The sequence below is a fragment of the Salvelinus fontinalis genome, chromosome 23 (genome assembly GCF_029448725.1).
Source record: "Salvelinus fontinalis isolate EN_2023a chromosome 23, ASM2944872v1, whole genome shotgun sequence".
NCBI lineage: Eukaryota > Metazoa > Chordata > Actinopteri > Salmoniformes > Salmonidae > Salvelinus > Salvelinus fontinalis.
The window spans coordinates 29,447,551-29,473,813 of NC_074687.1; the positions used below are offsets into that span (position 1 = coordinate 29,447,551).

General features: G+C 42.2%; 1 protein-coding gene across 2 annotated transcripts; it reads left to right on the forward strand.

The window, feature by feature from the left end:
* si:dkey-3d4.3 (leucine-zipper-like transcriptional regulator 1) lies at positions 1 to 19,960 on the forward strand. 2 transcript variants are annotated; one of them, XM_055878366.1, is made up of 9 exons: positions 1 to 90; positions 15,045 to 15,270; positions 15,550 to 15,632; positions 15,769 to 15,847; positions 16,123 to 16,166; positions 16,511 to 16,631; positions 16,792 to 16,978; positions 17,585 to 17,692; positions 17,902 to 19,960. In XM_055878366.1, exons 2-9 carry the CDS (start codon positions 15,102 to 15,104, stop codon positions 18,434 to 18,436), a joined length of 1,326 nt encoding a protein of 441 aa, XP_055734341.1. In that variant the 5' UTR covers positions 1 to 90; positions 15,045 to 15,101; the 3' UTR covers positions 18,437 to 19,960. The 2 variants fall into 2 exon arrangements, with proteins under 2 accessions (XP_055734341.1, XP_055734340.1); XM_055878365.1 differs by having other exon boundaries at positions 6 to 113.
* Positions 19,961 to 26,263: the final 6,303 nt, after the last annotated feature.

A 26,263-nucleotide genomic window follows, 5' to 3' on the forward strand; every position in this document is an offset into this window, starting at 1 on the left:
GCTCAAACCACAATATGCCCCTCCTTCTGAAATGCTCTTCAACGCCCGGATGATCACTGCGGCGCAGCAAAATCCAATGCAGAGAAACGGGTGAGATATCGGCTATCTAATCGGTAATTTTGTTTTCTATGAAGTAACTTAAAATTTTCAATGTATAGACTATTCAACGATGCAGTAAGTGAGTTCAGCTTTGGCTGTGTAGGCTATGTAGCCTAGTAAAATGTAGCCTAAAAGGAAAATATAATACATTACGTTTTTATTAGCTATTGAAATAGTGGTTTTGGTTTATTTTTCGTAAGGGTTTTATAATTATATATTTCCACAATGAAACCAACAATTATTCTAATGCCATAAGTAAGACATTGAAAACAATCTATTCATTTTATTTTACACAGTGAAAAATGTCTGGCCAGTGACCGTTTTCACATTGTAGCTAAACTTTTGTCTCGTGTGTATTTCTCTTCTGGAAAAGACACTTCGTGTACTGTATGCAGTAGCCTTGGCAAAGGATATTTGTAGAATAAGTATCCTAGGCTACATCTTGAGATGTAGGCGTACTTTTAATTTGACTGATTAGCCTATAACAGCATGGAACTGTAAAGTCAGTTGGAAGAATGTGGTAAGAAACAGGCACAGAGTGAAATAGTGCTGAAATAACGGTCACGTGCCTCCCCTAGACGTTCTCTTCCAGAGATGTCAAACTTGTATTTTTCCATGATCTGACTATTCCTTCAATTTCGTAATAACAATGTAATAATAGTTTGTGCTTTGTAGTTTGTAATAACATTGCAATGCACCTTTCTTAATCCAACCTTTCTAATCAGGTTAGGCTAGTTGATTGAACAGAAAAATAGAAGCCTTCAGAAAATCACTTGAAAACAGTTGAGATAGAAGAATAGAATATAATATCAGTGAAGGAATTAACTATATCATTTCCTGTTCACATAGGGTATGCCTTCACACAGTCATGGGGCTGTGTTTATGCTTCTCAATTTAATCAGTGTCATATCATATTGACTCATTTGCAATTATCTAAATTCTTAATTCAAGATAGAGGAAGGTAGGTACTGCAACGGTTTTAGAACACAAAAACAACCTTGAGGTTGGGGCACCCCCAGATTGCATATGAATATGTCATAAGCAATGGCAAAAGTGTAGAATTGCAGGAAATTAGCTTTAACGGTCGACTTAGGGCACAAAAAACGATCCAACTCCTGATTTTGTTTACCGAAATAAGGTGGTTCATCGATGTGTCATTCTGGTCATGAAGGCTGTGACTGACCTAGCTTTTTTATTTTTTATTTTTTTATTTCACCTTTATTTAACCAGGTAGGCTAGTTGAGAACAAGTTCTCATTTGCAACTGCGACCTGGCCAAGATAAAGCATAGCAGTGTGAACAGACAACAACACAGAGTTACACATGGAGTAAACAATAAACAAGTCAATAACATGGTAGGAAAAAGAGAATCTATATACAATGTGTGCAAAAGGCATGAGGTAGGCAATAAATCGAATAATTACAATTTAGCAGATTAACACTGGAGTGATAAATCATCAGATGATCATGTGCAAGAAGAGATACTGGTGTGCAAAAGAGCAGAAAAGTAAATAAATAAAAGCAGTATGGGGGTGAGGTAGGTAAATTGGGTGGGTAGTTTACAGATGGACTATGTACAGCTGCAGCGATCGGTTAGCTGCTCGGATAGCAGATTTTTAAAGTTGTTGAGGGAGATAAAAGTCTCCAACTTCAGAGATTTTTGCAATTCGTTCCAGTCGCAGGCAGCAGAGAACTGGAAGGAAAGGCGTCCAAATGAGGTTTTGGCTTTAGGGATGATCAGTGAGATACACCTGCTGGAGCGCGTGCTACGGGTGGGTGTAGCCATCGTGACCAGTGAACTGAGATAAGGCGGCACTTTACCTACCATAGCCTTGTAGATGACCTGGAGCCAGTGGGTCTGACGACGAACATGTAGCGAGGGCCAGCCGACTAGGGCATACAGGTCGCAGTGGTGGGTCGTATAAGGTGCTTTAGTAACAAAACGGATGGCACTGTGATAAACTGCATCCAGTTTGCTGAGTAGAGTATTGGAAGCTATTTTGTAGATGACATCGCCGAAGTCGAGGATCGGTAGGATAGTCAGTTTTACTAGGGTAAGTTTGGCGGCGTGAGTGAAGGAGGCTTTGTTCCGGAATAGAAAGCCGACTCTAGATTTGATTTTGGATTGGAGATGTTTGATATGAGTCTGGAAGGAGAGTTTGCAGTCTAGCCAGACACCTAGGTACTTATAGATGTCCACATATTCTAGGTCGGAACCGTCCAGGGTGGTGATGCTTGTCGGGCGTGCGGGTGCAGGCAGCGAACGGTTGAAAAGCATGCATTTGGTTTTACTAGCATTTAAGAGCAGTTGGAGGCCACGGAAGGAGTGTTGTATGGCATTGAAGCTCGTTTGGAGGTTAGATAGCACAGTGTCCAGGGAAGGGCCGGAAGTATACAGAATGGTGTCGTCTGCGTAGAGGTGGATCAGGGAATCGCCCGCAGCAAGAGCAACATCATTGATGTATACAGAGAAAAGAGTCGGCCCGAGAATTGAACCCTGTGGTACCCCCATAGAGACTGCCAGAGGACCGGACAACATGCCCTCCGATTTGACACACTGAACTCTGTCTGCAAAGTAGTTGGTGAACCAGGCAAGGCAGTCATTAGAAAAACCGAGGCTATTGAGTCTGCCGATAAGAATATGGTGATTGACAGAGTCGAAAGCCTTGGCCAGGTCGATGAAGACGGCTGCACAGTAATGTCTTTTATCGATGGCGGTTATGATATCGTTTAGTACCTTGAGCGTGGCTGAGGTGCACCCGTGACCGGCTCGGAAACCGGATTGCACAGCGGAGAAGGTACGGTGGGATTCGAGATGGTCAGTGATCTGTTTGTTGACTTGGCTTTCGAAGACCTTAGCTAGGCAGGGCAGGATGGATATAGGTCTGTAACAGTTTGGGTCCAGGGTGTCTCCCCCTTTGAAGAGGGGGATGACAGCGGCAGCTTTCCAATCCTTGGGGATCTCAGATGATACGAAGGAGAGGTTGAACAGGCTGGTAATAGGGGGTGCGACAATGGCGGCGGACAGTTTCAGAAATAGGGGGTCCAGATTGTCAAGCCCAGCTGATTTGTATGGGTCCAGGTTTTCCAGCTCTTTCAGAACATCTGCTATCTGGATATGGGTAAAGGAGAAGCTGGGGAGGCTTGGGCGAGTAGCAGCGGGGGGGGCGGGGCTGTTGGCCAAGGTTGGAGTCGCCAGGTGGAAGGCATGGCCAGCCATTGAGAAATGTTTGTTGAAGTTTTCGATTATCACGGACTTATCAGTGGTGACCGTGTAATCTAGCCTCAGTGCAGTGGGCAGCTGGGAGGAGGTGCTCTTGTTTTCCATGGACTTTACAGTATCCCAGAACTTTTTGGAGTTAGAGCTACAGGATGCAAATTTCTGCTTGAAAAAGCTGGCCTTTGCTTTCCTGACTGACTGCGTGTATTGGTTCCTGACTTCCCTGAACAGTTGCATATCACGGGGGCTCTTCGATGCTATTGCAGTTCGCCACAGGATGTTTTTGTGCTGGTCGAGGGCAGTCAGGTCTGGAGTGAACCAAGGGCTATATCTGTTCTTGGTTCTGCATTTTTTGAACGGAGCATGCTTGTCTAATATGGTGAGGAAGTAACTTTTAAAGAATGACCAGGCATCCTCAACTGACGGGATGAGGTCAATATCCTTCCAGGGTACCCGGGCCAGGTCGATTAGAAAGGCCTGCTCGCAGAAGTGTTTCAGGGAGCGTTTGACAGTGATGAGGGGTGGTCGTTTGACCGTGGACCCGTGGCGGATACAGGCAATGAGGCAGTGATCGCTGAGATCTTGATTGAAGACAGCAGAGGTGTATTTGGAGGGCAAGTTGGTCAGGATAATGTCTATTAGGGTGCCCATGTTTACGGATTTAGGGTTGTACCTGGTGGGTTCCTTGATGATTTGTGTGAGATTGAGGGCATCAAGCTTAGATTGTAGGACTGCCGGGGTGTTAAGCATATCCCAGTTTAGGTCACCTAACAGAACAAACTCTGAAGCTAGATGGGGAGCGATCAATTCACAGATGGTGTCCAGGGCACAGCTGGGAGCTGAGGGGGGTCGGTAGCAGGCGGCAACAGTGAGAGACTTATTTCTGGAGAGATTAATTTTTAAAATTAGAAGTTCGAACTGTTTGGGCATAGACTTGGAAAGTATGACAGAACTTTGCAGGCTATCTCTGCAGTAGATTGCAACTCCTCCCCCTTTGGCAGTTCTATCTTGACGGAAAGTGTTATAGTTGGGTATGGAAATCTCAGAGTTTTTGGTGGCCTTCCTAAGCCAGGATTCAGACACGGCAAGGACATCAGGGTTGGCAGAGTGTGCTAAAGCGGTGAGTAAGGCAAACTTAGGGAGGAGGCTTCTGATGTTGACATGCATGAGGCCAAGGCTTTTTCGATCACAGAAGTCAACAAATGAGGGTGACTGGGGACATGCAGGGCCTGGGTTTACCTCCACATCACCCGAGGAACAGAGGAGTAGTAGGATGAGGGTGCGGCTAAAGGCTATCAAAAAAGGTCGCCTAGAGCGTTGGGGACAAGGAATAAAAGGAGCAGATTTATGGGTGTGGTAGAATAGATTCTGGGCATAATGTGCAGACCAGGGTATGGTGGGGCACGGGTACAGCGGAGGCAAGCCCAGGCACTGGGTGATGATAAGAGAGGTTGTATCTCTGGACATGCTGGTCTCAATGGGTGAGGTCACCGCATGTGTGGGGGGTGGGACAAAGGAGGTATCAGAGGTACGGAGAGTGGAACTACGGGGTCCATTGCAAACCAAAACAATGATAACTAGCCTGAACAACAGTATGCAAGGCATATTGATATTTGAGAGAGACATACAATAAGGCACAGGTGTCAAACTCATTCCACGGAGGGCCGAGTGTCTGCGGGTTTTCGCTCCTCCCTTGTACTTGATTGATGAATTAACATCACTAATTAGTTAGGAACTCCCCACACCTGGTTGTCTAGGGCTTTATTGAAAGGAAAAACCAAAAACCTGCAGACACTAGGCCCTCCGTGGAATGAGTTTGACACCCCTGCAATAAGGCATAAAGTGATTGCAGGTCATGATTGGGAGAGCTAGCTAAAACAGCAGGTGAGATAACAGCAGCTAGTCAGCTAACACAGCAACAGAAGGTAAAAATGGTGACGACTGGGCAGAGAGGGTCGGATTAACTACACACAGATCCTGAGTTAAGGCACAGAGCCGACAGATAAAACACAAATAAACAGAATGGAGTACCGTGAATTCATGGACAGTCAAGCAGGCATCAGCTATGTAGCCAAGTGATCATAGTGTCCAGGGGGCAGCCGTAGATGGAGTAGTGAGACCTCCACTAAGCTAGCCCGCGGCGTTTAAAGTTAGTAGCCCGGGGGGGTGGTCTGCTCAGACGGAGGGGGTCTGCTCAGACGGAGGCCGGTTGAGGGCACAGCGGATGGGGTATTTGTCTGCAGACCAGACGTGGTCGTGTCGACAGAGAATCCAAGCCGGATGGCGGTGGCGAAAGAGAGGTTGTGAGTTGTAGAATTGTGTTTGCTAACTGGTGCTAGCTTCGTGATTCAGACAGCTAGTCATGGGTAGCAAGCTAGCAGAAGATGGAGGTCTGTTTTTAGCCACGCCGTGCAATTCCGTCGGTAGATTAGTGGGGTTCCGTGTGGTAGAGGGGACCAATCCAATTGTCAAAATAGTTATAGTGGCCTAAGAAGATTGTTCGATAGACTTGTTCAGATAGCAGCCGATATGCTCAAGACAGCTAACGATTAGCGGGCCGCAGTTAGTATATGGACGTTCAGGTTACGTCGCGATGGAGGGGCCGGTTGAAATACTCCCTCGGGCAGATAACGTCGGTATCCCAGTCGTGAAGGCCCGGTGGGGCTCCGCATCGGCAGTAAAACGGGTCCGGATAGGTGATTGTAGCCCAGGAGTGGCTGATGGAACTCTTCAGCTGGCTAGCTCCGGGATAATTGGTGTTTGCTCCGGAATTGATGTTAGCCGATAGTCACTCGGATAGCAGCTAGTTAGCTGCAAGATCCAGGTGTAAATGTCCAGAGCTTGAGGTAAAAATCCGGGGATATGGAGAGAAAATAGGTCTGGTATGCTCTGGTCTGAGTCGCGTTGTACAAAACTGGCAATAGTTTTCCGAGCTAAAGGATAGCTGATGAGCGCTAGCTGTGGTTAGCTGAACTACTAACGTTAGCTTGTGAGCTGGCTAACTTCTGGTTAGCTTCTGTTGTAGATTTCGGATACGAGGTGAATAATACTTTTGAGGAAGAAAAAAAAACAGATCCGCACCACATTTGGTGAGGTGGGTTGCAGGAGAGTGTTTTGAAGTTGCGTTTTTAAGAAGAAAAGAATATATATATAAAAAGATATGCGAAGAAAAATATATAAAATATATATACACGGGACAAGACGAGGACAACGGACATCTGACTGCTACGCCATCTTGGATTCGAAAAAATGCTAGTTCATTAGCTAAGCTAACCACTTGTAGCTAGCCAGTAACTCCTCCAGTATGTGTTGATGTCATTTCACATGATTTATTTTTGGACAGAGATCAGTAAGAAATGGCACTACCGTAGCAAAATATTTACATTACATTTAAGTCATTTTAGCAGACGGTCTTATCCAGAGCGACTTACAAATTGGAAAGTTCATACATATTCATCCTGGTCCCCCCATGGGAATTGAACCCTGGTCCCCCCGTGGGAATTGAACCCACAACCCTGGCGTTGCAAGCGCCATGCTCTACCAACTGAGCCACACGGGACCAAATATCATATTCCTAATATAAAAATTTACCATTAAATGACCTGATATGGTGCATTTATCAGTGATACAGTTTAAAGCCTTTTTTTCCCCCCAAAGTCAACCTTTTAAAGTAACTGTCCAGTGTTTCCAGATTTCTATGAAATATGATCTAGAATTAATTACAATATGAGTGAAATAGTTTTCCTTCCAAAAATGTTTTAAATAAGTATGTTAAAGGTCCTGAACAGTCATTCTGAAAGGTACCTTTTCTCTCATGGCAACTACCAGGAAGTTTGAAAAGACAGGCTGAGTGGGCGGGGAGATTATATTCATGAGTTCGCCTTGACTGACAACTCTTTGAAATGCCAAGCAACTGGGATGCAGTGAGCGGTGTTGCAGTATCAATGATCTCAAGCAAATTTGGTGATACACAAAGCAACTCAAACAACATTGAAACTGCATCAATTATATATTTAAGCAATAAGGCCTGAGGGGGTTTGGTATATGGAAAACAGAAAGGAAAATGCCGCATAGGACCGTTCACCCCCACCTGGGATATGGTTGCCTGATGAAGACCTATGAGTCGAAACGTTGTTATAAATCAAATCACCTGGGAGCATGAGCAGCAGTGTGCAGCGTTTTCTATTCCTGTTTTCCATGAGTTTGTCTACAATTCCAGCACCTGCGGAAAGTACCAGGATGTGCGTATGTTCTCCAGCTTTTGTTGGTGTGGTACAGTATATCAATCAAATTGATTTCAATCAAATGTATTTATACATCTCTTTTTACATAAGCAGATGTCACAAGTGCAATACAGAAACAAAGCCTAAAACCCCAAACAGCAAGCAATGCAGATGTAGAAGCACGATGGCTAGGAAAAACTCCCTAGAAAGGCTGGAACCTAGGAAAAAACCTAGAGAGGCCCCAGGCTCTGAGGGGTGGCCAGTCCTCTTCTGGCTGTGCCGGGTGAAGATTATAAGAGTACATGGCCATTAACTTGTTTTGGATAGGGGGCAGTAGTTTGATGTCCGGATGAAAAGCGTGCCCAAAGTAAACTGCCTGTTACTCAGGCCCAGAAGCTAGGATATGCATATAATTGGTATATTTGGATAGAAAACACTCTAAAGTTTCTAAAACTGTTAGAATAATGTCTGTGAATATAACAGAAACCCCGAGGACAAACCATCCCCCCCAAAAATAATTCAGCTTACCACTATTTTCAATGGCTATCACTTTTATTATAAGGCCAAATCCTCTCAGATTGCAGTTCCTAGTGCTTCCACTAGAGCGGTTTTTGGAAAGATAACCCCGAGATTGTATGTTTTCTCGGTGGATCCCATTTTGGCTGTAGTGTTTCCAAGCGCGTGGAAGAGAGTGCTTTCTTTGGTATTTTTCTCCGGTAAAGACAATAACGATTCTCTGTCTAAAATTTTATCGTTTATTTACATATTAGTAAATAAACGGTTTGATTATAAATGTTGTTTGACTTGTTTGGAAAAGTTTATTAGTAACGTTTGGGATTCATTTTGTATGCATTTTGATGGAGGGAAACTGGGTGGATTATTGACTGAAGCGCACAAGCTAAACTGAGTTTTTGTGGATATAAAGGAGGACATTATCGAACAAAAGGATCATTTGTGATGTAACTGGGACCTTTTGGAGTGCCAACAGAAGAAGATCATCAAAGGTAAGGCTTTTATTATATCGCTATTTCTGACTTTCGTGTCGCAGCTGCCTGGTTGAAATATGTTTTCAATGGTTTTGTATGCGGGGCGCTGTCCTCAGATAATCGCATGTTTTGCTTTCGCCGTAAAGCCTTTTTGGAGACACAGCGGCTGGATTAACAAGAAGTTAAGCTTTTTTTGATGTATTACACTTGTGATTTTATGAAAGTTAAATATTTATAATACTGTCGTTTGAATTTCGCGCTCTGCAATTTCACCGGATGTTGTCGAGGTGTCCCGCTAGCGGCACGCCTTTCCCAAACAGGTTTTAAGGCCAGATTTTTTTTCAAGATGTTCAAATGTTCATAGATGACCAGCAAAGTCAAATAATAATCAACAGTATCAACAGGTCAGTATCAAACTTTATCAATAGAGTCATCTTAGTAAGATGGCGCCGACAGATATGGTGGCTCTGCTTCTAACTCCTAATCAGCTGTGCAGTATTGTTTTGTGTGTGTGTTATTTCTTACATTATAAGCCCATAATGTTTTTTGTGTTATTACATACAGCCGGAAATAACTTTTGGATATCAGAGCGGTGGTAACTCGCCAGCATTACGACCAGGAATACGACTTTCCCGAATTGGATCTTTTGTTCGTACCCCCCAGGTCAATTGAACTTCTTCCAGAGGCTGCTCCAAAACACAGCTGGCGGAGAAGAAGTATTCGGAGTGGACTTCTAGTCCGAATCAGGAAGCGTGCATGCGATCCACTGCTTCCGAGTATATTACTCGCTAATGTCCAGTCTCTGGACAATAAAGTAGACAAGCTCAGGGCGATTCACGGCCTCAAAGAACTACACTGGACTTAATGCAAACTGAAAACCACATATCCTGAGGCCTCATTTATTGTATCTTGGGATTTTAACAAAGCAAATTTGAGGAAAACGCTACCGAAGTTCTACCAACACATTGACTAAAGAACTATCGCTGGTAAAACATTGGACCACTGCTACTCAACTTTTCAAAATGCCTACAAGGCCTCCCCCAGCCCTCCCTTTAGCAAATCTGATCATGACTCCATTTTGCCCCGCCCTTTCTAAAGGCAGGAACTCAAACAGGAAGTACCTATGCTAAGGTCTATTCAACGCTGGTCTGACCAATCGGAATCCATGCTTCAAGATTGTTTTGATAAGGCGGACTGGGATATGTTCCGGGTAGCCTCTGAGAATAACATTGACGAATACACAAATACGGTGACTGAGCTCATCAGGAAGTGTATAGGAGATGTTATACCCACTGTGACTGTTACAACCTACCCAAACCAGAAACCGTGGATAGATGTCAGCAATCGCACAAAACTGAAAGCGCAAACCATGGCAAGGTGACTGGGAATATGCCCGAATACAAACACTGTAGTTATTCCCTCCGTAAGGCATTCAAACAGGCAAAATGTCACAATTCAATGGCTCAGACACAAGATGTATGTGGCAGGGTCTACAGAGAATCACGGACTACAAAGGGAAAACCAGCCACATCGCGGACAACAACGTCTTGCTTCTGGACAAGTGAAACACCTTCTTCGCCTCCTTTGAGAATAACACAGTGTCACTTACGCGGCCCGCTACCAAGAACTATGGGTTCTCCTTCTCTGTGGCCGACGTGAGCAAGACATTTAAGCTCGTTAACCTTCGAAAGGCTGCCGGCCCAGACAGCATCCCTAGCCGCGTCCTCAGAGAATGCACAGACCAGCTGACTGGAGTGTTTACAGACGTATTCAATCTCTCACTATCCCAGTCTGCTTTCCCCACTTTCTTCAAGATTTCCACCATTGTTCCTGTACCCAAGAAAGCAAAGGTAACTGAACAAAATGACTATCGCCCCGTAGCACTCACTTCTGTCATCATGAAGTGCTTTGAGAGGCTAATTAAGGATCATATCACCTCTACCTTACCTGACACCCTAGACCCACCTAAATTTTCTTACCGCCCCAATAGATCCACAGAATAATCAATCGCCATCGCAGTACACACTGCCCTATCCCATCTGGACAAGAGAAATACCTATGTAAGAATGCTGTTCATTGACTATAGCTCAGCATTCAATACCATAGTATCCTCCAAGCTCATCATTAAGCTCGGGGCCCTGGGTCTGAACCCTGCCTTGTGCAAATGGGTCCTGGACATCCTGACAGGTCGCCCCCAGATGGTGGAGGTCGAAAACAACACCTCCACTTCACTGATCCTGAACACAGGGGCCCCACAAGGGTGCATGCTCAGCCCCCTCCTGTACTCCCTGTTCACCCATGCCTCCAACTCAATCAGTGTGCAGACAACACAGCAGTAGTAGGCCTGATTACCAACAATGACGAGACAGCCTACAGAGAGGAGGTAAGGACCCTGGGAGAGCGGTGCCAGGAAAATAATCTCTCACTCAACGTCAACAAAACAAAGGAGCTGATCGTGGACTTCAGGAAACAGCAGAGCGAGCCCGCCCCTATCCACATCGACGGGACCGCAGTGGAGAAGGTGGAAAGATTCAAGTTCCTCGACGTACACATCACTGAAGATTTGAAATGGTCCACCCACACAGACAGTGTGGTGAAGAAGGCTGAATAAATTTGTCTTGGCACCTAAAACCCTCACAAACTTTTACAGATGCACAGTTGAGAGCATCCGGTCGGGCTGTATCACTGCCTGGTACGGCAACTGCACCGGGCGCAACCACAGGGCTCTCCAGAGGGTGGTGCGGTCTACCCAACACATCCCCGGGGGCAAACTACCTGCCCTCCAGGACACCTAGAGCACCCGATGTCATAGGAAGGCCAAAAAGATCATCAAGGACATCAACCACCCAAGCCACGGCCTGTTTACCCTGCTATTATCCAGAAGGCGAGGTCAGTACAGGTGCATCAAAGCTGAGAGCGAGAAACTGAAACAGCTTCTATCTCAAGGCCATCAGACTGTTAAAAAGCCATCACTAGCCGGCTACCACCCGGTTATTCAAACCTGCACCTTAGAGACTGCTGCCCTATATACATAGACAGTGAATCACTGGTCACTTTAATAATGTTTACATACTGTACTACTTTACTCATCTCATATGTATATACTGTATTTTAATTCTACTGTATTTTTGTCAATGCCACACTGACATTGCTCAAACTAACATTTACAGTGGGGAGAACAAGTATTTGACACACTGCCGATTTTGCAGGTTTTCCTACTTACAAAGCATGTAGAGGTCTGTAATTTTTATCATAGGTACACTTCAACTGTGAGAGACGGAATCTAAAACAAAAATTCAGAAAATCACATTGTATGATTTTTTAGTAATTAATTTGCATTTTATTGCATGACATAAGTATTTGATACATCAGAAAAGCAGACCTTAATATTTGGTACAGAAACCTTTGTTTGCAATTACAGAGATCATACATTTCCTGTAGTTCTTGACCAGGTTTGCACACACTGCAGCAGGGATTTTGGCCCACTCCTCCATACAGACCTTCTCCAGATCCTTCAGGTTTCGTGGCTGTCACTGGGCAATACGGACTTTCAGCTCCCTCCTAAGATTTTTTATTGGGTTCAGGTCTGGAGACTGGCTAGGCCACTCCAGGACCTTGAGATGCTTCTTACGGAGCCACTCCTTAGTTGTTATACTTTGGTCATCATACTTCAAATATCATCAAATGTCATGAAAAACATGATTTGACTCTTCATGAACTTTAAAAAGAATATTTTCTGTGTTGGAATGGTGTGGGTGTATCTCAACAACGGAATGGTGTGGATGTATACCGGTCATTAAAAATATTAATATAAGTAGACTGATGGCCAGCTCATCCATGTCATCCTCTATCGGTCTGTTTGAGATACAAGGTGGGGTGGGGTGGGGTTGAGGTGGGGTTTTTGAAGTGTTTTTTTTCTCCAATATTTGCTTTGGCCACAAAAACGAGTATAGGATGAGTCAACAACATTATTTCGGTACTTACAGAATATGTAAGTGAGACTTTCACTAGACAGTTACTTTAAAACAGCACATTTTTCTCTCTGCCCCATTGCAAAATGTGTAGAAATGCAGGAAGTTAGTTTTCATAAAAAAATGTTTTCCCCCAAAACAAACTTTGGGTGTTGGGCGGACTTCCACGTAGCCTTTCATTTACGGTATGTTGCATACTGTTTTCAAAATGTAGAAGTGGAGAAGTTGCTTGTTGACCCCCACAATGAAATTGAGCACCCAAAATGTTTTAATGGACATCATCATTTCTCAAAGTTTGTATCCTATTGAATATCAGAAAATGCATCCTCCAATGTCAACGTCTGCCTATGCCCACACGTAGTCTAGGTTTTCATCCAATTAGTGACAGATTTTCTTGCGAATATTCTAAAATCTGCATAAAAACAATATTCACATTTACCCACCAGAGATGTTTCCATCTACTATTTAAACTATTTTGGGTTATATAGCGAATTTGCCAAAACTGGTCATGGCACATGCACTCTAGCCAACAGCTGGCAGATACAGTGCAGGTATAGCCTACCAGGCCTACATGAGATTTGTATAGACAAAAAAGCGAGAATATTTTTATTTGTCAAACGTCAGACAAGCATCCATCACCACGTCACCAGAAAAACACCCTCTATACATTTGAAAGTAGCATCAAGCTCATCACCGTGCACTTTCACCACCCTGTGAAGTTCATCATAACTGATTTCATCTGTAGCCTAATAAACTGCATAATAAACTGCAAATCCTAGTGGGAGGACCACACGACATGGTATTGCATGTTATTGCGTGGCATCGATATGATAGTTATATCAATATTTGCGTATGAAGGTACATAATTTTTTGCATAATTCATTTTTCCCGACACAAAAAGATCCCAGCTTGTCAAACGTATTTTGTTTTGTCAACATTTGGAAAGTTTACGGACAAATCTGCTGTTTCCATCAGGCCTGTCGTGACATTTTTAATCCAACATGTAGGACTACTTTACTTGCATAAAAACGTTGGATGGAAACCTGGTTTGTGTCAAGAAAATGTCTTACTTGTATCACCCTCAAACACCAAGTTAGGCATACCTAATTTCAAAATAGGTCATCATCACTGTGAATCGTGAATGATAGGCCTAATTCTTCATGTTTTACCGGTGAAATGTCCAAACATCATCTGCATACCAATCATTTGATTTCAATCAGTTTCATGGGAATATGAATTTAGATCTTCTTGAATTACTGTTTTGTGAGCGAATTAGACCAGATGTTGTTAAACTATAAACCTTGTATTTTGTTTCAATCAAAGCATATATTCTGCCTTGTGGCAGGTGCTGATTTTGGCGCATCTTAGGCCTATTATGCCATGCTATTATATTCAGTTCTGTTATAATACGAATGAATCATTATGTGATCTTGCGAGACATTGCTTCAGAATACATTTTCCAGAAATATTTTTGCCAGCTCTGTGTAGCACTATACCCCTGGAGGGGATGGTGAATCTGTCTCTGTCCATTAGCTCGTTAGTACGTTAGTCACATGCGATATCTCAGACAGAACTGGCCCAATGTTGATGAAACTTGGGTGAATAATATGTCTTGCCATTGAGATTCGCATTTACAAAATTACACTGATTGGCCCAAGGGGGAGCTGCCTCATTCGTTGTGACATGTGTACTGTTGCCTTGGTTACTTGTTGCTTGTTTGTACTATACAAATTAATATACACATGTATTATGAATACACAAAAACCACACAAAGTACTAAGACAAATGTCTCTTTTTGGGTATGAAGCTGACTGTTCTGATTATATAATGAAGTACTTGTATACAGTTAGCCTAGTCCCAGATCTAATTGTGCTATGTATGTTTGGCCTGGCAAAGTTGGCAAGACAACATAACAGATATAGGCTCAGGCTATTATATAGTCATAAGAGTGTGAGGAGTTACAATAATGAATATGTTGCCTGCATAGGGAGGGTATCCTCGCTGCGTTACCCACAGAGTCAGGGGCTCTTGTTGACTCAGAGTCAGGTGCTCTGTCTGTAGAGGGTGTCAGATGAGCACACAAGCATACTTCAGCAGCAACTACAAATGCTGTCTTGGCAACTGTGTCTGTGTAGGACTGTCATCCATACTTTGACGGCATAATGGAGTGTGGTGGTGGCGACTTTGTGTCATTGTCTGGGTTGCAGTGCATTGTCTGTTATATTAGGTGCCTCTTCAAACTGTTTTTTTCACACCTGGGGACAGAGAAGCCGTTCATGATCCAGGGAACTTGTCCATTCCCCCCAGAGAGAAGCATGACATCACAAACCTCAATGTTAGTTTTATCCTGAGGATAATAGTTTATTTAACTTTTTTTTTCTTGCAGCTGCAGAGGAATTTGAATTCACACGGACTGTTTTGGTTAAAGCTTTCCTCACTGTGTCGATTGAATCTCTTTCCAAAGACAACTGAGAACAGTCACATGACACCCGTAGTGGTTAGTGGTTGACAACTAGTGTTGCTGTGCCCTATTCTTCACCATGCAGTCGTTTTCCTGAGGAGAATAGCAGCCCAATGACAGCTGAGATTGAGGAGGCCCTAGTATGAGCCGGAGGAGCAGTAGCAGCCCCAGCCTGTGGACCGTACTGCCTCAGAGTGGCCCTGCACCATGTGAACGCTACAAGCACGCCTGCTGCTCCTACGGGGGCAGTGTCTTTGTGTTGGGAGGGAGGGAGAGCCACTCGCTCAGGGACTTCTGGAGGTATAATGTTGGTAAGTGACTAGTCTCTGGTGACAGGCTGTTAATATAGCTGGCCAGCATGCAGGCAATATTTTCTTCTAGGTTCATTCCAAGATTAGTGTCAGATACACTATACTTTTTCTAAGTCATAATTATTATAACTTTGTTTATATTGTGACCTGGTCTGCTACAAACTGTATATGTCAGTTATGCAGACTGTGATTCAATCATGTTATAACAGTGTTATACAGTGATGTTGTTACGCATTAGGAATGAGGGTATGGACCTAAACACTGTGTGTGTCTATGTAGTACGCAATGAGTGGACAGAGTTGGACTGTAGCTGTGAGGCAGCACCTGAGGATCTTCAGGAACATTCCATGGTGGCCCATCAGGTAGGGTTTTATCTATGTCATCTGTATGGTTATATCAATATAATATCAATGTCATTGTATCTCAGACTGCTTAGCATTGCTGTACATGGTAGGCTTCATGGAGCTCAATGTTGATTGTAAATCATTATCTTTACAGGGTGTTCTGTATGTCTTCGGTGGAATGATTGATTCTGCGTACACTATATGGAAAACCCCCCTCTGGGTGTTTGATATTGGTAAAATCCACTGTGGCCAACATACACCTCAATAACTACTGACACAACCATAATGATCCAACAACATCCAAAACACTTCTACTCCTCACAAGAAAGAAGTGTTAAAACATGTTCAAACTTGCATCTGGCATATAAAATCCTACCTGACAACATAAAAAGTTGGTACTAGCGCACAGTTCTCATAGGGAGTGACGGCAAAGAAAAGCTGCCATTCTGCCTTTGTTTCTCTGTGAGTCCTGCACAGTTGTCAGTGTCCTTTCTCATATCTCTTGCAGTGAAAGAGCAGTGGGTGTCCTGGCAGGATAGGAACCCCCCTCAGGTATGTAATGTAAAAGTAAATGCTCCACATACCAGGGAAATTGAGAGTGATAATGTAACCATGCTCATTTTCCACAACTTGCACTCGCACAAATGCACCACTATAAATGATTAAAAGAACAGTACATATTAATTTGTATACCCTCTCATATCAAGTATGGTTTTAACTGCAATTAATGAAAAACATAATCAGTTGATTAACTAAATGTAACAACAGCATATGGCAGCTCTATAAACTGGCCCATAGCATTATTAATAGTAATGGCTGATCAAGTATGGTTCCCATGCTTTGTACTGATATTGATGACATCCCTCATGGCCGTCCATATGCTAACATGTTAACAGAATCAGGTGCCAGTCAACAGGAAGGGCCACAGTGCCGTGGTGTTTAGCTCTGCCATGTACATCTACGGAGGATACATTGACATGAGAGCCTCATCACAGGAGTTTTGGAAGTTAGAATTTGGTGAGTTAGACGTTTTCTATGGATAGATCATTTGGTTTTCGTGATTATCATTTAATAACAACACATTGCTGTCACATTTCCAGAGAAAATAATAATGTCATGACTGGAATATGTTTTGAATTTACCAACACTTCACTGAACACTGTATTGTGTGTGTCAGACACTATGTTGTGGTCCCTGCTGGACTGTACCCAGACAGAGGTCGGTCCTGGTCCCAGACACAGCCACTCTGCCATGACCCACCTGGACTGCATGTACCTGTTCGGGGGTCTGAGAGGCCTGAGGGAGCAGAGGGATCTGTGGAGATGGAACTCTACCAGTCATTCCTGGAGCTGTCTCAACGCCACGTGAGTGATCTCTGCTCCTTCTTTATTTGGCTGTGTCTCTATCTCTCTCTCTCTCTGCCGCTGGGGTTTCACTGGATACTACAGATCTATGAAAATAGTTTAAGGGTTCAGGCACTGACAACTTTCAATACCCTTATGGAGGACACACACACATATTTGAGATAATGTATTTGACCCAGGTCTGTTTCAGGCACTGACAACCTCAACAGCCTTATGGAGGGCAATACCATGTTAATTATAATTTCTCTTTATGGGCTCAGTTGTTTTGTGTGGCAATTTGTTCAGCGTTTCAACAGGAAATGCAAAACAGCTGAAACCAGACAATGTTATCTGGCGCCTAGCCACCAGATTAATTTGCTTAACCTGTAGCTTTAACCTCTCACAAACATATATCATCATTCACTATCAATTGTTACGTTTGAATAAATCATTTGGATTGTGCAGTGTATGTACACACAGCACATTAAGTAAATCAACAATCTAAGTGATGTTACCTTTTCCACACAAAGCAACAAAACTAACAATAGACTAATTGTGTCGCTGGTTTAACAATGCGTTGTGTTGTTTTTCCTTCCGGTCTGTCTGTCCTGTGGATGTGTTATACAGATCAGGCCCCTCTAAGCTGGTGGGCCACTCAACTGTGGTCTACCGGGACAGCATGCTTCTGTTTGGAGGAGGAGAAAGCCAGCACACACCCAGGAGCTGTCTATGGAGGTACATCTTCACTATTCAGACCTGAGTCACTCTTCACATTTTGAATGGAGTTTCTATCGTAAATGGTGGTGTAAGAGAAATATCGTCCTAAATAATAGTAATAACTATAAGTCAGAAGAGAAATATCTAGAGTGTGCTTGCTGAAGCAAGCTACACTGAATATATAATAATATAAGATATGCCATTTAGTAGATGCTTTTTATCCACAGGTACAGCTTCACCACCCAGACCTGGGGGAAGCTAGCCGTGCTACCCGGCTCCAACCCACCTCCCCACAGGATCTACCACTGCTGTGCCGGCCTGGGCCCTAGCTATCAGCCTGCCGTGACCACAACCACCAGCACCACCCCGACCCCCAGCACCACCATCAGAAACAGACTTGACAGCAAGATACGGCCGTTCAAGAACAAATGCTTCCCATCCTCCTCAGAGACAGAGGGCACTATAGAGCTGGAGACGTTTAGTAGCTCGGAGAAGCTATTGACTGAAGTGGAGGGCTATTGTAATGGTCTAAGTGGGAATGACACTCAGCGGTTTGGGAACTGTCTGACCTTTGAGAACCAGGAGGCCTTCAGTAAGCAGTGGAGCTGTGAGAATAGAGAGGAGGATGGTTCAGGTAAACCAGAGGAGAGCCATGAGAGCATAGCACAAAACCTGCCTGATTTGCTACTGGTGCTGGGGGGAAAGCCCTTAGTTAGACACACTGTCATCTCTGTGTGGCAGATGACATTGGCTGACCTCTGAGCTTTGACCTCTGACCCAGAGAGAGAGGGATGACATTTTGTAAACTACAGTGCCTTGCAAAAGTATTCATCCCCCTTAACGTATTTCCTATTTTGTTGCATTACAACCTGTAATTTAAATTGATTTTTGGCGGGATTTCATGTAATGGACATACACAAAATAGTGCAAATTGGTGAAGTGAAATGAAAAAAAATGAAAAAAAATGACTTGTTAAAAAAAGAAAAGAAAAAAAGAAAAGTGGTGCGTACATATGTATTCACCCCATTTGCTATGAAGCCCCTAAATAAGATTGGGTGCAACCAATTTCCTTCAGAAGTCACATAATTAGTTAAATAAAGTCCACCTGTGTGCAATCTAGGTGTCTCATGATCGGTCACATGATCTCAGTATATATACACACCGGTTCTGAAAGGCCCCAGAGTCTGCAACATCACTAAGCAAGCGGCAGCACCAAGCAAGCGGCACCATGAAGACCAAGGAGCTCTCCAAACAGGTCAGGGACAAAGTTGTGGAGAAGTACAGATCAGGGTTGAGTTGTAAAAAAATATCTGAAACTTTGAACATCCCACGGAGCACTATGTAATCCATGATTAAAAAATGTAAAGAATATGGCACCACAACAAACCTGCCAAGAGAGGGCCGCCCACCAAAACTCATGAACCAGGCAAGGAGGGCATTAATTAGAGAGTCAACAAAGAGACCAAAGATAACCCTGAAGGAGCTGCAAAGCTCCACAGCGAAGATTGGAGTATCTGTACATAGGACCACTTTAAGCTGCACACTCCACAGAGTTGGGCTTTATGGAAGAGTGGCCAGAAAAAAGTCATTGCTTAAAGAAAAAATAAGCAAACACATTTGGTGTTCGCCAAAAGGCATGTGGGAGACTCCCCAAACATATGGAAGAAGGTGCTCTGGTCAGACGAGACTAAAATCTAGCTTTTTGGCCATCAAGGAAAACGCTATGTCTGGGGCAAACCCAACACCTCTCATCATCCCGAGAACAACATCCCTACAGTGAAGCATGGTGGTGGCAGCATCATGCTGTGGGGATGTTTTTCATCGGCAGGGACTGGGAAACTGGTCAGAATTGAAGGAAAGCGCTAAATACAGGGAAATTCTTGAGGGAAACCTGTTTCAGTCTTCCAGAGATTTGAGACTGGGACGGAGGTTCACCTTCCAGCAGGAAAATGACCCTAAGCATACTTGTCACGTTCTGACCTTTATTTTCCTTTGTTTTGTCTTTAGTTAGTATGGTCAGGGCGTGAGTTGGGGTGGGCAGTCTATGTTATGTATTTCTATGTTTAGGTTTGTCAATTGGCCTGATATGGTTCTCAATCAGAGACAGGTGTTTTGCATTGTCTCTGATTGGGAACCATATTTAGGTTGCCTGTTTTCACTGTTGGTTTGTGGGTGTTTGTTTCCTGTGTCTGTGTTCGTGCCACACGGGACTGTTTCGGTTAGGTTACTTTGTTATTTTGTATTTTTTGTCGTGTTCAGTTAATTATATTAAAACATGGACACTTACCACTCTGCGTCTTGGTCCGATCCCTGCTACACCTCCTCTTCAGACGAAGAGGAGGAAATCAGCCGTTACAACACTGCTAAAGTAACACTTGAGTGGTTTAAGGGGAAACATTTAAATGTCTTGGAATGGCCTAGTCAAAGCCCAGACCTCAATCCAATTGAGAATCTGTGGTATGATTTAAAGATTGTGATACACCAGCAGAACCCATCCAACTTGAAGGATAAGAGCGTCTGCTAAATGACTTAAATGTAAATGTAAGGAGCTGGAGCAGTTTTGCCTTGAAGAATTGGCAAAAATCCCAGTGGCTGGATGTGCCATGCTTATAGAGACATACCACAAGAGACTTGCAACTGTAATTGCTGCAAAAGGTGGCTCTACAAAGTATTGCCTTTGGGGGTGGGGTGGGGGGTGAATAGTTATGCACACTCAAGTTTAGTTTTTTTGTCTTATTTCTTGTTTGTTTCACAATAAAACATATTTTGCATCTTCAAAGTGGTAGGCATGTTGTGTAAATCAAATGATACAAACCCCCCTAAAATCTATTTTAATTCCAGGTTGTACGACAACAAAATAGGAAAACTGCCAAGGTGGTGAATAATTTCACAAGCCACTGTATTTAAAAGAAACATATATTTTTATATGGAAATGTATCACAAAGCGGGGGTGTGATGCAGCTGTTGATGCATAGAGTTCCCATGCTAAGGTGTTATTTAGTCCATATAACAGTCCCAAATATACTGTACATATCTTAATCTTTGTTAATTCAGCTGAATAATTGTTCAGTTTTTAAAAAACAATACAGCAAATTTATTTTGCATAGAATCAAAAATATATATAATTGTACCTATATTTCCAGGTGTTATGTTTTAGATTGTTAAAAAAAGGACATTGTTGTCAATGTTAAACCAAGTGTTAAACCACATTAATTATGAAATTGTTTGTACTCAAATATTGAATTTTTTAATGTTTTGTGTTAGTAAAAATGGTGTTGCATTTTATTTTTTCTAAAGGGAGAATATCCCCAATTAACACATTGGTTTTGAAATATTGTATATATTTTAGCAATTACATTTACTTTTGATACTTAGGTATATTTAAAACCAAGTAGTATTTTAGTATTTTACTGGGTGACTTCACTTTTTTTCATTTTATATTATGGTATCTTTACTTTTACTCAAGTATGATATTCGGATACTTTTTCCACCACTGCCGGTTTTGAATTCATCTCCCAACAATTTTCCTGTCCTGCTAAGCAATCAAAATGTAATAATCACTTTTGGGTGTCAGGGAAAATGTATGGAGTAAAAAGTTCATTATTTTCTTTAAGAATGTAGTGGAGGAAAAGGAAAAGTTGTCAATAAATAAATAGTAAAGTAAAGTACAGATACCACAAAAAACGACTTAAGTAGTACTATAAAGTATTTTTACTTAAATACTTTACACCACTGAAAACCGGTCACTAGGGGCAGCAGTGAGAGCTATTACCATCAAGTAGGGTGTTGCGGACGGGGATGGCGGATGAGCTCCAGCTCAGAGGGTCGAATTCAATCCCAGGGCTAGACCCTCGTTTTGCATTTTGAGGTTTTAACCCTATCCCAAACCTTAACCATTACCTTAACAATTCTGAATGAATGCCTAAACTTAACCTTCGAAATGTATGTTAATGGTAAAACATCAGATTCTGCAATGACACTGAGAGCTTGTTGGTCATTCCACCAATTAGGTGCCTCTTGAGTAGTAAAAAAAACACATTTTTTAAAACTTAATTTTAACATTCTGTCATAAAGAGCAAATGTTCAAGTTAATAAAAAACATGTTTTCCCATCTCAACAGGTTAAATAAAAAATGAAAAAATACAATAGTAAGTGCCTATTAAAGTAAATATTCACCCATTTTGAATGTTATATTGTTTGTGTGTATCTCTGAGCGACGTTTTATCGGTTCCCTGGGTCAATTCATGTTTTCATGTATATCTGAGAAATTGCCGTTCAAGCAGACAGAAATTCGGCAGGTATGAGGTAGCGTTGAGATAAAGCCGCTCTCACTACACTGTAAGTATTTATTTTTTTACAGGGTGAATCAGCTTTAATATAGCGGATAGATTGTAGCTTCCATCAATGTAATTGCCTGCATCATTTCCAATACCCCATATATTTTTGGGGTATACATACATACACATACCCACATATGTGACCCGATTCAGGAAACTAGGCGTATGTCGCAAGTTACAACTTCACAGGAGAGCCGTTTGAACGTAATACATTTTTTTGACAGAAATGCCTTCTCGAACATGTAAACTTTCATGTGCCTTAATAACAAACTTGTATGCCATCTGTAAATACAAATAAAATTGTTAAATTACGAGCCTAGTTTGTTTAGCCACAGAAAAAGACAGCAACCGTCCCGCTAGCCATGATTGGTTGAGATAATGAGTGGGCTGGACATGCCGAGAGATGAGTTTGGATTGGTCTGCGGTGTGGCAGCTTGTGTTTTTAAAAATGAGCTGCTCGCGATGAGTAGATAATCCTTTCTACTGCAGTTTTTTAACATTAGCCATGGAGAGCTGAAAATATGTTGCTACTGCTCTCAATAACATTGCTGCCCTGAATTTATCAGGCACTATCGACAAAGGTCAGTGGGAAAAAGTTATTATAGACTACTTTCTGGAGGACGTTCATGCCATTCTGACTCTGAAAATGTAATAAAAGGGGTTGCAGTCTGCCGTGAAGCTTTCATTCATGTATACGGGTAAGAATCTAGCTACAGTTTCAGATATTATACATTTTTTATTTAGTCAGAAAGTTGTTTTCATTGCAAGTTTAAGCTTGCTGTTAGCTAGCCAGCTGGAATTTGATGGCTGGCTTGCTAGCTAACATTAACTTACATGTATGAAGTGTGTGTAACGTTAGTGATGTTTTCTCAGAATGTCATTTCACATTGCTAGTTATAGCCTAATGTTAACAAGCTAACATTGAACCTATTTTCTTAACTTTAGCTAGCTATGGCAATCGGTTTTTTATTGTTAGTAAGAGCTTGCTGTTAGCTTGCCAGCTGAAGTTCAATGGCTGGCTTGCTAGCAATGACAATCGGTTTTGTATTGCTAGTAACGTTACACTATGGATTGGGATTTTAGCTAATTTTTTTAGCTAGCTAGCTAACGTTAACGTCACATCTACCACAGACCCCAAGTTAAAGTAGAAACTCAGAGCTACAAAATTATAAATCATACACTGCATTGTTGAGGAACAATGGGAAAGTAATTCTGCTTTGAAAGTTGATAAACTTGTAAGCTCCCTTTTGAGATAAGGGCCTTTGAATGTTTTGGTACCTACTGGAGACAGGGTTCCTACACCTTCTTAAACATCAACCTCAAGGACTTTCCAGGCCCAATTCCCTCAAATTCAAGGACCCAACATGGCATAGTTTGAGACACGGATCAAGGTTTATTACTGTTACAACACTGAGAATTTTTATAATGAGAACTAGCAGGCTTTACAGAGGCTCACAGACAACAATTAAAAAGAGAGAGAGGCTTGATTGTGTGAACACTTCTCAATTGTGCTGTGTTACAGTGATGGCAGACTATGTGGTCTCTTGCCTTCTCTAACACAGCAAAACAATATATTGTGTAAGTTGAGCGATAGAGACAGATTTATTTACGAGTTGAAGAGCTAAGTAATTCCTCGTTTATTTCATTAGCACCAGCTTAACAACAAAAAACATGTCGCAGAGCAAAAACATGACCTTTTTTCATGAACATGACCAAAATAACAGATAAATAAACAAAAACAAATGACCATAAATAAAATGTTTTGCTACAATAAAAGATTAGATGAAAATGAATTGGATCAAAATAAATTAAACTCTTCCCCAACAATTGTGTTCTGGGGTTGTTGGCTTTTTTGGTTCATTTGCTTTTTTATTTTTTATCAGTTACTCATTGAGTAGTGTTTTGCCCTTTCTCAAACTGTTAAAACAGTGCCCAACCCTTTCTTTTTGCTGCTATGCCCCTTCATTTGCTTTTCAGGTCATTTACTTTTTTGTTGAATAGTGTTGCTATTTCAGCTATTTGTGCTCGTTTATCTTTAGCACCCTTTCTCAGGCTATTGGACGTGGCAATAAGACTGAGGTTGCCTGTGCTCTCCGCTTTGAGTGCGAATTTGTCTGCTGAGGTCTAGAGAGCATTTATGTCAGATGTCAGTCTTCTTTTCTTCCCTTTCAGTTCATCTATAAGGTATTTTATAGATTAATGTTTTTTTGCTCATCCATTCTTCTCTGTCTCTGTTCTTCTTGATGTGTCACATACCTCTGCCTTGCAGCTGCCACTGACATCAGTACCGGTCTGTCAATGCACACATGTATGGCACCCACAGCTCTTATGTGGTCAACTATACATCTCTGTGCTGCATACGAATCTTTCTTCAAGTTCTACACTTCAATCTGCCGATTTGATGGAGAATCCACGCTCTACTAAGGCTTGCCCGTGTGACAGTAAGAGGAGTTGGCGGCAAAGTCTCCATAGATTTCTGAACTCTTTGTCCTTTGACATGTACTCGTGTAAAAATGTGTACACGCTGTCTTGGACAGGATCAAAGTTGGCAAACTGAGTGTTGGGCCTGGACAATGTCATCAATAAAATGTGAGTAGTCTTCAATCTTCTTCCTTCACCCAATGTCTATTTACAAGGTAGGTCAGAGCCTTCTTCAATTTTGCTGTACACAGCATCTTTCCATTTGTGCCTGCCATTTGTTAACAGTTTTGAGCATACACTTCTTGCAAGCAATTTTGATGTTCAATGTTTTCTGTCCAATTTTCTTCCCCGCGGACAAGTCTCACAATTCTTCGAGTAACAAAGCCCAAGTCGACCGGTGAGGAGTCGATGTGATTGGATGACTGGCTCACCTCTACATCAAGACGTTTTTGAGGGGTCTTCGCTTCTTTCATGAGGTCTGGCTTAATGAATCTGCTCATCAAGCTCTTAAACAGCTTGAACAAGTCTGTAGAGAGAAATGTCACCATGGGCTTATTGGTCTGGTAGCGTGTGAGGAATGGTGTCACTTTGCTCGCTGACGATAAAATTCAGTTTTGCTGTCTTGAGAGGGTCCTTAACAGCCTCCTGAATCACCTCAAAGGACTTTGTGCCTGTATTTGGACATCTCTTCTCTACAGCCTTCACATATGTTGCCATATGGGGTAAAAACTCTAAAGCTCTTTCAAGCACCGGCACATTTTCAACCCACCGTCTTGCAAAACTTAAATGGCATTGGGGATCTGATGATCCAATGATGTTAAAGTAGTCCTCCCTGCAGGCTGGAGTATCCTTCAGAAGTTGGTACATAGCATGCAGTATACTATGTACAATATGTGTACAATATGTAGACCGCAACTGCCAATGTTTATAAGGTGTACATCAAAATCTAGGAGAGACTTCTCAACCTTTGAGTAAAATGACCAATTTACATTTGGCCCATCCATGGAGATCTGAACCATGTTTTTCTTTGGTAGATCTCCGGTGCTCTTCTCATAGACCGCTTTAAGGTCCAACGCAGTTGCATGTCCCATAAAGGGATTTTCTGTTAACTTCTTTGGAGTACCTCCTCTTCTCAATTTCCACCTAAAGACATACCCTAATCTAACTGCCTGTAGCTCAGGCCCAGAAGCAAGAATATGCATATTCTTGGTATCATTTGAAAGGAAACACTCTGAATTTTGTGGAAATGTGAATTGAATGTAGAAGAATATAACACAATTGATCTGGTAGAAGAAAATACAACTAAATAAACATGTTTTCTGTTTTTTATTGTTGCTGCATCATCTTTCAAATGACCAAGAACAGCCAAACATACAGATAGGATGCTGTGGATGATTTTAATGAAGAACATAAGATGGCAACAACAGCTGAGCAAAGTTTTAGACAGAACTTCAAAAATGAGCGAGCTACATGACATTGAGCATGAAGTCACCCAGGTGTCCCACACAAATGTACCCAAATGTACCCAAGTGGCCAAATTGGTACAGTGATACATTTTGAAGGAAAGAACTATATACAAAATACATAAATGCTATTCTAACACCCCACCCCCCCAAAAAAAAAAAAAAATATATATATATATATATATACATATATGGGGGGAAAAAATGAAAAACATAAATAATAATAAACAAATAACAAGGGTAACTATTTACACATTTTCTATTTACAATATTGCGAAGACCCTCAGTCCTCTACACAATATTGTGCTGCTGGTGCCATGGCCCATAACAGTCTCTTTCTGCTGTAAAGCAGAGGCTTACTGAACAGG

What these genes read in the sequence shown, in the direction of transcription:
- si:dkey-3d4.3 (XM_055878366.1), top strand. Translation starts at nt 15,102, where the DNA reads ATGAGCCGGAGGAGCAGTAGCAGCCCCAGCCTGTGGACCGTACTGCCT. An exon ending in CTTCTGGAGGTATAATGTTG is followed by an intron (nt 15,271 to 15,549) that starts GTAAGTGACTAG and finishes GTGTCTATGTAG; the next exon opens with TACGCAATGAGTGGACAGAG. An exon ending in CCCAGGAGCTGTCTATGGAG is followed by an intron (nt 17,693 to 17,901) that starts GTACATCTTCAC and finishes TTTTATCCACAG; the next exon opens with GTACAGCTTCACCACCCAGA.